The following is a 10,524-nucleotide window of genomic DNA, read 5'->3' on the forward strand; positions in this document are numbered from 1 at the left end:
TTAGAGTGCGGACTACCTCGGAGGCTCCTGGCCCTCAAGTCCTGGCAGACGTGACTGCGATTAACCCAAGCCTGACACGGCGGAGCCCCCAGACCCCCGTCCGCCCATGGCTGCCTGTGTGAGGGGGCCTGCGCTGCCCTCCTCCAGCCCAGCCTCTTCACACTGACTGAAGGCCTGCCCTGGAGTTGATGGGGAAAGTCCTGAGACTGAGGATGGCTTCCTGTTTGTGCTCCCCTCCCCCTCAGCTCCTTCCTGTCCAGTGGCTTACTGTGGTCTGCTTGGTCCTGACATTCTCCATCTTACCTCCCAGGCAGAAAACTTGCTCTTGGATGCTGATATGAACATCAAGATTGCAGACTTTGGCTTCAGCAACGAATTCACCTTTGGGAACAAGCTGGATACCTTCTGTGGCAGTCCCCCGTATGCTGCCCCAGAGCTCTTCCAGGGCAAAAAATACGATGGACCCGAGGTGGATGTGTGGAGCCTGGGAGTTATCCTGTATACACTGGTCAGTGGATCCCTGCCTTTTGATGGACAGAACCTCAAGGTGGAGTGAAGCACAGACTTAGTTGGTTGTTGTTGTTTAAGATTTTATTTTTAAGTCATCTCTACACCGAACATGAGGCTCAAACTCACAACCTCAAGATCAAGAGTCACACACTCCACGCCAAGGCTTAGATCGTTTTTATTGCCTCTCCTTTCTACTCTCGGCTCCGGTCTTACCCCTGACCTCTCTCACCCTTGCCACCTCTACATTTTCCCTAAGCCAGAGCTTCAGAGAAGGGCTTGCTAAAGGTAGCAGACACGGGCTCTTCTGTGCCCGGTGTAATGACCTCCATTCTTTCCTCAAGGGATGGGATAGATTGTATGTCTGTTCACCCCTCCAAGGTACTTGGGAATGGCCGGCCTCGGCCTGGTCAAGCCAATGGGCACGGGGTATTTGACCTCAGTGCCTCTCTAATGAGGTGCCTTGTCTCAGGCTCTCTGCCTCCTACCATGTTTCATGTATGTCTGCTTGGTCAGTCCTTAGCTCTCGGGAGCCTGGATGTTAGGTTTCTTCACTTGGCCTTGGGGTGATTTAATCTTCCCTCCTACTAGGCTACCTGGCTGGCTCAGTCAGTAGAGCAGGCGACTCTTGATCTCCGAGTTGTGGGTTCAGGACCCATGTTGGACGTAGAGCTTACTTAAAAATAATAATAATAAAATAAACTTGCCTCCTATCTCAGGAGCTACGGGAGCGGGTACTGAGGGGAAAATACCGCATTCCGTTCTACATGTCCACGGACTGTGAAAACCTGCTTAAGAAATTTCTCATTCTCAACCCCAGCAAGAGAGGCACTTTAGAGGTGAGCAGCCCGGAGCCCAGCTGACTGGAAAGTCCAGGGTTCCCAGGGACACCTCCACGCTGAGTCTCCTTCCTCCCTGCCCATACCCTTCCCTTTGCTCCTCAGCAAATCATGAAAGATCGATGGATGAATGTGGGTCACGAAGATGATGAATTAAAGCCTTATGTGGAGCCACTCCCTGACTACAAGGACCCCCGGCGGACAGGTGAGGCTCTGCTGAGCTGTAAGCTTGAACTCCCTAGGACTCAGGACCAGCCTTAACTATATGTTCCCCCTGTGCAGAATTGATGGTGTCCATGGGTTACACACGGGAAGAGATCCAGGACTCACTGGTGGGCCAGAGGTACAACGAGGTGATGGCCACCTATCTGCTCCTGGGCTACAAGAGCTCTGAGGTGTGTGCCCCCTGCTCTGTCCCCTGCCGGCCAGCTTTGCTGTCACTAGCACCCCCACTAGCACCCTGCTTCTGGCACCCGTTGAGGGCAGAAGCTCCTCTCTGAGTAGGTGTCCTCTCTGCTTACGAATTTTAAGCCTCAGCACTGGTGGGTAAGGCTCTCTGGCCTTTGCTTTCACTGGTCTCTGTCGCTGAATGAATAATTCAGGAAAGCTACTGGGGTCTGTCTAGACCTGGGCCTGGGTTTCCATGTGGGTGAGTAGATCTGGCCCCGTCTGTGTTGATTAGGCTGGGTCTAGGTCAGTTGGGCTGGATCAGTTCTTTGTCTTTTTTGGTTTTGCTTTTAAAGATTGATTTTATTTATTTATTTATTATTTTATTTATTTATTTATTTATTTATTTATTTATTTATTTATTTATTTATTTAAGAGCAAGAGAGAACAAGCATGATTGGGGGAGCAGAGGCAGAGGGAGAAGTAGACTCCCTGCTGAGCAGGGAGCCCGACATGCAGCTCGATCCCAGGACCTCGGGATCATGACCTGATTGAAGGCAGATGCTTAACTGACTGACAGGCACCCCAGGATCAGTTCTTTGTTGATCTAGAAGTCTTTGCGTCTGTTTCCATGTGTTTGTGTCTCTCTGCGTCTGGAAGTGTCCATCTCGGGGTGTTTGGGTGTGGGGTCTCTGCGCCTCTCTCGTAGGTTGTCTTTGTGTTGCTTCTGCTTGAGCCTGGCGCTTATGTCTGGCTCTGTGTATCTGTGTGCGTGCATGTCCATCCTCCCGTCTGTTCATCGGAGGCCTCGTGTTTGTTCTTCTCCCCATCTGGGTAACATGTCTGTGTGTGCGTCCGTGGGTTTGTGTGGGAGTGGGGTCTTGCTCACCATCTGCATGTCCCCACGTGCACTGCCGGCCTCCCTGCTCTGCCCCGGGTAGTGCTGGGCTCCCTCTCTCGGTTCTCACCTTAGCCTGCTCAGGAGGTATCTAGTTGGGGGCAGCAGGGTATGGTCTCTGAGTCTGAATGTGTGTTCTCGGGGGCGTGTGTATGCCCCGGGGCGGGGGGTGTTTGGCTCTGTCAGGATCTGCGTCGGGGCATACGTGTCTCCAGGAGTGTTTAAGTACACCTGGGTCCTGCAGGGGTGTATCTCATGGGAGTCTGGGGTGGCTTTGTGTCAGGCAGGGTGGTGTATAAGTGGGTCCATCTGTACGCATCTCCGATGACTTCTGTCCCCCTTTTTCTCTGCTTACAGTTGGAGGGCGACACCATCACCTTGAAGCCCCGGCCTTCAGCTGATCTGACCAATAGCAGTGCCCCCTCCCCCTCCCACAAGGTACAGCGTAGTGTCTCAGCCAACCCCAAGCAGCGGCGCTTCAGTGACCAGGGTGAGTGCTTTGGGGGAGTTGCAGGTGGGGACTCACCCCTCTCCTGAAAGGACACGGGTTTTGGGGGCTTGGGATGACACTGCTGAGTTTCAGTCCCAGTTTAGCCACTTATTAGCCTTAGACACGCCACTTGACTTCCCTTGCCGTCTGTGACGTGGGGTTTGCTAAGTTGCCGGCAAGACTGTAGGAGAGCACCGTGTGTGTGCGTGTCAGGCACCCGGTGGGCCCCTCACCCTTACCCATTCCCCCCATCCCTCTGGCCCAGCAGCTGGTCCTGCCATTCCCACATCTAATTCCTACTCTAAGAAGACGCAGAGTAACAACGCAGAGAATAAGCGGCCTGAGGAAGACCGGGAGTCAGGGCGGAAGGCCAGCAGCACAGCCAAAGTGCCCGCCAGCCCCCTGCCTGGCCTGGAGAGGAAGAAGACCACCCCTACCCCCTCTACGGTGAGCGTTCCTCCGGGTCCCCCACCAGCCAGCCCCACTCCCTTCCCTGCTCCCTCCTGCAGTGGGGCCTGCCCCATCCAGGCATCTCCCTCTGGCCGCCCACTGGATCTTACCTCCCGGGCCACCTTTGCTTACTATAGAAAGCCTACCCCCAAGAGAAAAAGCAGAATCCTTTCTTTTCTCTGTCCCTGTCTGCTACTGCTGGGAGGCAGAGGGGAAGCCAGTTCTGTGAACAGAACACTTAGGTTTTCTGTGATACAGCTCTGCCCTTTACTCCCCACAGAACAGCGTCCTCTCCACCAGCACAAATCGAAGCAGGAATTCCCCACTTTTGGAGAGGGCCAGCCTTGGCCAGGCCTCCATCCAGAACGGCAAAGACAGGTGAGCTGACCCAGGCCCTGCCCACCACACTGCCCCAGAGCCATCTTTCACAGCAGTGATGTCTGTCGGCAGCCCCACCTCCCTTCCCTGCTCCCTGGAGTTCTGTCCTGGCTCTGTCCGGTCCGGCTTGTCCACACACCAGCACCTCCCCCTGCTCTCCACTCCCCCCTCCCCCCGCCAGTCTTTTCTCCCCTGTGCTCCTGGGATTGCTGCTTGCTGTGGGCGTACCGAGTGAGACTCCATGGTCATCTCGGCTGCCTTCTGGCTTTTTTTTTTTTTTTTTCCTGTTTACTTATTTATTTATTTAAGTAATGTCCACACCCAATGTGGGGCTCAAACTCACGGCCCTGAGATCAAGAGTCACACCTCTTCTGAGTGAGCCAGCCAGGCACCCCTGCCTTTTTGCTTCTTGACTGCAGCCAGGGCATGGCAACTGCGCTCCTCTTGGCGTCAGTGCCTGAGGCTTTGTTTGGGGGGCCCCAGCTCAGAGCAGAATCGAGAGCTGCCCACCTGAGGGGTGTACGTGTTGAGGGTGACCCCAGCTGTGCCTGGGAGAACAGGTCCCGCCTTAGCCTTGACCGCCAGCATCTCTTGGTGTATTGCCTTCCTGGCTCCTCCTCTTCTGAGCTTAATGAAAATTCCCCTTAGCAACACCCTGCTCTTTCTGTCGACAAAACATCCTTGTTCTTAGAATTCCTAGGAGACCAGCGCAACCCGGAGGCAGTTGCCTCCTGTAGGCTTTCCTGCACTTTTGGTTTCCTCCCCCAGGTTTTGGCCTGCCTCACTTTACTCACCCGCCCTCCACTTCCCAGCCCCGCCTTCCTCGGCTCTGACTAGAGTCCCATTGCTGCTCCCTGGACCCGACCTGCATCCTGCTGAGTTCCTCCCGCTCTGGCCCTTCTGCCCTGCCCTTGCTTCCTAACCTGAGCCTCCTGCCTCCACCGACCCCTAACCCAGGCCTCTTCGCTGCTTTTGTCTCCTAGCCTAACCATGCCAGGGTCCCGGGCCTCCACAGCTTCTGCTTCCGCCGCGGTCTCTGCGGCCCGGCCCCGCCAGCACCAGAAATCCATGTCGGCCTCCGTGCACCCCAACAAGGCCACTGGGCTGCCCCCCACGGACAGTAACTGTGAGGTGCCGCGGCCCAGGCAAGTGTGCTGGGGCAGCTGGCGCACCGGGTGCCTTCAGCCTGCCCCACCCCCGCCCCCCACAATTTCTCTCCCTCCCTCCCCCCACCCCCTGCCCGGGGGTCCTGCTCTGTTCTTGGCATCTTAGCCACAAGAAATGGCTCTGTCCCCTACAGTCAGGAAGTAGAACAAAAAAATAGCTTAATGCCCCTCTTTTCCTCCAGTTCTCCCTCTCAGAACAGATATGCAAGAAGCCGTCCCGAGGCTCCAGAAGGAAGCCTTTTTGTTCTGAGCCTTCCTGGACTTCCTTAGGACCCCAGGGACAGTCAGCACCAAAGGGACTCAGTCCTTGAGGGTTGGTCAACGTTGTCCCCTTGAGGTTCCAGTGTGCCTGGCTCCCAAGGAGCCACTTCTCTCTGGCCTGTACTGCTCTTCACACATGTATCCTCCCTCGCCTCCCTCCCTCCCCCAAACCGTCTCCTTCCACCGCCACCTAGATGTCCTCCTTTCCGGTGTCCTCAGTGGTCACACCCCTTCCTTCTGTGTCCTCCGTGATGGCTGCCTCTGCCCTAGCATCCCCCTTCTCACCCCGGGGTGCTGCAGGTGCTCGGTGGTGATGGCATGCCTGTGCCCTGATGCATTTCCTCTGCCTCCACTTCTTTTCCCACAGCACAGCCCCCCAGCGTGTCCCTGTCGCCTCCCCCTCCGCCCACAACATCAGCAGCAGCGGTGGAGCCCCAGACCGAACTAATTTCCCCCGGGGTGTGTCCAGTCGAAGCACCTTCCACGCTGGACAGCTCCGGCAGGTGCGGGACCAGCAGAATTTGCCCTACGGTGTGACCCCAGCCTCTCCCTCTGGCAACAGCCAGGGCCGGCGGGGGGCCTCGGGGAGCATCTTCAGCAAATTCACTTCCAAGTTTGTACGCAGGTGAGTGGGGGGCTTAGGGTGGCAGAGAGAATGAGACCAGGCCTTCCTACCTGCCTGGGAGTGGGGTGGGGACTGCCAGCACTAGGCTTGGGTCTTGGGGTTAGAAGAGGCATTGGGAAGCCTAAGGAGTCGGGTCCTTGTCAGCACCTCACAATCCCAGACCCGTCCGTCCGTCCCTCCCAGGCTCTCCCCAGCTCCTGTACACAGCCCTCTTCTCTGGCCCCGAGAGCAGATGGCCAATGCCGCCTCCTCTCTAGGAGAGTGTGAACTCAGATGCTAAAATAAAAGCCCCCCTCTTCTCTCCTGGGTTCCCATGGAAACTTATATTTGGTGACGCAGCTGCAAAGTCATGAGGCCCGAGCCAGGCTGGGCCAGCAAGGAGAGTTTTTCCTGGTCCTCTCTCTCGCCCCCTCTGACCTCCTTTCCCCCCACCCAGTTGGCTAGGTCCAGCTGCAGTCGCTCCCTCAGCCTCAGCCGCGTCCTCCTGCCCAGGGTCCGCGGGGATGAAGGCCGTAAATGAAATAGCTGGTGGGGGCCAGGGTGGCCTCCTCCCTCGCAGCCCAGTGGGTTGATGCTTTCCGAGGTGGCAAGCAGGGTGGGGATTCTCTTCAAGAGGTTTCTCACACCTGGCCCCCAGCCACCCCAAAGAGACAGCTTTGATTCTTAACGTGCATCCAAGCAGTCCTGCGTGGTGGGACGCTCCCTGTCTCCATCCCACCGTTTCCTCTCCCACCGTGGCGTAGCTCGGGAGGCAGCAGCAGGCTTGCGGCCCTTCCTGCCGCACTTCACAAAAGCCGTGCCCCTTTCCAGCCCTGGAGAGCGGGGCTCTTGGGCGGGTGGGGGCAGATCAGGGTGCCTAGGACTCTAGTCTCGCTGAGCGGCTCTTCCACAAATGGGGTGACCCTTGAACCTGTAAAGCCCACTCCCCACCTGCTTATCCACATACTGTCTTGTTGGTTTTTTTTTTTTTTTATTTCTTTTTTTATTTTGTCTTTTTTTGTTTGTTTTTTTAGAAATCTGTCTTTCAGGTTTGCCAGAAGGTAGGCGTTCAGCCCGCTGTGTGTGTGTGTGTGTCTGTGTCCTGTGTCCTGCCTCCGTCATTAACTCCCCTTTTCTGGCTCTTGCTCCCGCCTCCATCTGCTAACCACGTCTGTGTGGCCCTCTCTCTGCCATCTTAAAGGGATGAAGACTGCCTCTGACTGGGTGGCCACTCGGGGCGGATGGCTTCAAAAATGAGGGGCCTGTCCCCAGGCACGGGGGACCGTCTCAGGGAATTCTCCCTTTAAGATTGTCTTCTCACCCCCACGCCAGGTTTGGGTTTTGGTCGCAAGCACTGGGCTCCTTCCCTGACCCCTCCCCTGTCTGTGCATGCTCTGTGAACAGCTCCGTGAGGGTGCCCAGTGCGTCTGGGCGGGGATCTCATTCTGGTCTCTGGGTCTTTGCCTTCTCTGGTCCCCTGAACATTTCAGGGCTGTGTGACCTCTTGCCCCTGTCCTGTGGATAGCAGGACTTTGGGGGTACTACAGGGATGCTGGGGTCCCAAGGCTTCAGTCTGACGCTTCCAGGCCCAAGGAGCCTTTGCCTCGCAAGTGGGCACAGCACCCCCTTCTGGCAGCTCCTGCAGAACTAGGCCTACCCCACCCCCACCCCGCACACCTCCTGCCTCCCGCAGGATCTGGACGAATCAAGCCACGCCTCTTCTCTGGGCCCATGTTCTCTGGATAGGGACAGTGGCTTCCAGAAAGCCAGGGGCGGGGATGTTCTAGGGCTGGGGCCATCTACCTCTTAGCCCTGGCAAAACAGTGGGAGATTCCCGTTCCCGCCCCCCGCCCCCCAAACTCAGGCATCTCCCTTCTTAGGCCAGATCCTGGCTCTACCACCCCCTGGCCCTATTCTCATCCTCTCTGGAAGCCTGGGTGGGCCCCATACCAAGCTGAAGAACAAGGGCCGGGTTGGGAGCACTGGTTCCCCAAGGCTGTCAGCTCAGGCCCTGTGCTGGGGCTAAGAGACCTGGCAGACACGTTGGTGACCCAACTGACCTAATGGCCAAGCCAGGGTCCTCAGGCTTTTTCCCCTTTCCACCCATCGCTCCCCACCCAGCTCTTCACTGCATGGCTGGCTGTTGACTCACAGGCCCTGGTGGGGGCCTGCCCGGCAGGGCGCCTCCACCCACGGGCAGGGACCAGGTGGGGCTGGGGAGAGCAGCAGGCTCCTTCCCCTGCACAGCCCGGGCTCCCTGCTCACAGTGCGCTTGTGTGCATTCGTGTGTCTGTTGTGTCTTCGTGTTCCTTTTCCATGTGCTGCTGCTGCTCTCTCATCCTCCTCACGTCCCTGCCCTCTGCAGTCCCCAGTTTCCCGGCTCCAGGCACCCATCTTCCAGCCAGGAGCTGGAGAAGCCGCTCAGCGGGGCCAGACCTCTTCCCCACCCACTCTCCCAAGGTGCTGGCCCTGCCCTGCCCTCTGTCTTCCCTTCTGTACAAGCAGATGGCCTGGCAGCCTGGCAGACAGGGGGGTTCTAAAAGAATGGGGGAGGCGGGCTTGTCCACGGACAGCCTCAGGTCCCTTCTGCCCCTCCCCATCTTCAGGCACCCATTCCCAGGCCTGCCCACAGTTCCACCTCCTGAGAGAGGCTTTTGTCTGACCCCCACCACACACCACGCCCCCCAGCCCAGCCCCTTCCCTTCCAGAGGACTGTGGCTCTGGGGCCCTGGTGTACTGGGGTCGAAGACCCATTCACAGCGTGAAGCCCTGGCTGTCGGCTGGTGGGGGGGCTGCCTCATGCTGTGGCCGTGTGCTCGATGCGCGTGCCTGCACATCCAGACCCTCCTCCCCCTCCTGGAGCAGCAGCTCCTTCTCCCCAGCACACATCTCTGGGAGCGTGGGGAGGGACAGGCCCTGTGTGCCGGGCTCCCGCTGTAGAGGGACCGTCGAGCTGCCAGTGTGAGGTGCTGCAGAGCCATGTTGGCCTGCCAGGTGACAGGCAAGTGGCCTTAGAGCTTGGGTCCTGCTCACCCACCAGTAGCACCTCACCAGACCCACCCTCACCTGGGTCTGCGGCGGTGGAAGGAGCGAGAGGTCCCAGCACTAAACTCTCCCTCGCTCTGTTTTTTGAGGAACCTGAATGAACCCGAAAGCAAAGACCGAGTGGAGACGCTCAGGTGAGAGGGCTGGGGCCAGCACCAGCCCTGCCCAGGCCACAGGCTTGCCACGGGCCTCCTGCCGCTCTCTTCCTCTGCCACCTGGCTCTGCCTCCGGTGGTTCTGCCCTGTCCCCACCCTCTCGGGGCCTCCCTTTCCTCAGAGAAGCCCTACGCCCCAGCTGCAGTAGGCGTGGGCCCTTCTCAGCTCTGGCGCATTCTGGAAGCAGGAGCCCTGGGCTGGGCGGCTGGGGCTACAGATTCCTACCCACCGGCCGGCTCACCTTTCTGTACCTCAGCTGCTGCTCTCTGTCCAGTCTGTGAACTGCTCAGGGCTGTTGAGCACGCGCTCCCCTTTTCTCCCTGACCCTCCCCCCATCAGAGAAAAGCATGGAACTGTCACCCTCCTATCCCCTGCCAGGGCCTGGCTTCTCCTCCCCGCCTCTGCCCTCCCTGAGAGACGGAGGTCACAAAACTGCCCACGCTGCTCACCCCTCTCTGCTTCCCCCAGCCAGGTCTGACGCTCCCTCCTCCAGCACTGTCGCCTCCTGGGCACCCTCCCGCTCTCCTCTGCGGTCTCGGGGGCCGTCTGCCAGGGTGGCTTTCCCGTGGGTGGGGTGCCCCGGGCCCCACCCCGACCCCCGCCTCTGCCCTCTCCGCAGACCTCACGTGGTGGGCGGTGGAGGCAACGACAAAGACAAGGAGGAGTTTCGGGAGGCCAAGCCGCGCTCGCTACGCTTCACGTGGAGCATGAAGACCACCAGCTCCATGGAGCCCAACGAGATGATGCGGGAGATCCGCAAGGTGCTGGACGCGAACAGCTGTCAGAGCGAGCTGCACGAGAAGTACATGCTGCTGTGCATGCACGGCACGCCGGGCCACGAGAACTTCGTGCAGTGGGAGATGGAGGTGTGCAAACTGCCGCGGCTCTCGCTCAACGGTGTCCGGTTTAAGCGGATATCGGGCACCTCCATGGCCTTCAAAAACATTGCCTCCAAAATAGCCAACGAGCTCAAGCTTTAACAGGCTGCCGGGAGTGGGGGGCGACGGAGGCGGGCCAGCTGGACTTAGCTGCTGGGGCCGGGCGCCAGCCCACCTGGGCGAGACTGCAGAGATGGATTGGTGTGTCTCCCCCTGCTGGCACTTCTCCCCGCCCGCCCTTCTCGGTTTTTTCTTCCATGTGTGGGGGGGACGGGAGATGGTTCTTTCCCCCCAACATTTACCCCTGCCCAGAAAGTCCCCCTTCCCCCCTCTCCCCCACAGGAGGCAAAGGAAGGGGAGGGAGGGGTGGGGGGGCAGGGCTCCCCCTCGGTACTGCGGTTGCACAGAGTATTTCGCCTAAACCAAGAAATTTTTTATTACCAAAAAGAAAAAAGAAAAAAAAAAA

The 10,524-nt window shown here is 58.4% G+C and overlaps 1 protein-coding gene across 9 annotated transcripts in view; it reads left to right on the plus strand.

Annotated features, from left to right (window-relative positions):
* The window catches only part of MARK2 (microtubule affinity regulating kinase 2), a 54,632-nt gene extending 44,127 nt beyond the window's left edge, over window positions 1-10,505 (plus strand). For 3 of the 9 annotated variants that reach the window (XM_008708945.2, XM_008708953.2, XM_008708948.2), the window contains exons 8-19: window positions 311-547; window positions 1,227-1,346; window positions 1,452-1,551; window positions 1,629-1,741; window positions 2,989-3,121; window positions 3,390-3,568; window positions 3,852-3,949; window positions 4,933-5,094; window positions 5,744-6,001; window positions 7,015-7,041; window positions 9,115-9,159; window positions 9,800-10,505. In XM_008708945.2, coding sequence (XP_008707167.2) covers window positions 311-547; window positions 1,227-1,346; window positions 1,452-1,551; window positions 1,629-1,741; window positions 2,989-3,121; window positions 3,390-3,568; window positions 3,852-3,949; window positions 4,933-5,094; window positions 5,744-6,001; window positions 7,015-7,041; window positions 9,115-9,159; window positions 9,800-10,160 — 1,833 coding nt within the window. In that variant the 3' untranslated portion in view covers window positions 10,161-10,505. The remainder of the gene's footprint in view (window positions 1-310; window positions 548-1,226; window positions 1,347-1,451; window positions 1,552-1,628; window positions 1,742-2,988; window positions 3,122-3,389; window positions 3,569-3,851; window positions 3,950-4,932; window positions 5,095-5,743; window positions 6,002-7,014; window positions 7,042-9,114; window positions 9,160-9,799) is intronic. The other 6 variants (XM_040639283.1, XM_008708947.2, XM_008708946.2 and 3 more) reach the window with 6 other exon arrangements.
* Window positions 10,506-10,524: the final 19 nt, after the last annotated feature.

This window comes from Ursus maritimus, unplaced genomic scaffold, assembly GCF_017311325.1.
Source record: "Ursus maritimus isolate PB19 unplaced genomic scaffold, ASM1731132v1 scaffold_23, whole genome shotgun sequence".
In the NCBI taxonomy this organism is placed as follows: domain Eukaryota; kingdom Metazoa; phylum Chordata; class Mammalia; order Carnivora; family Ursidae; genus Ursus; species Ursus maritimus.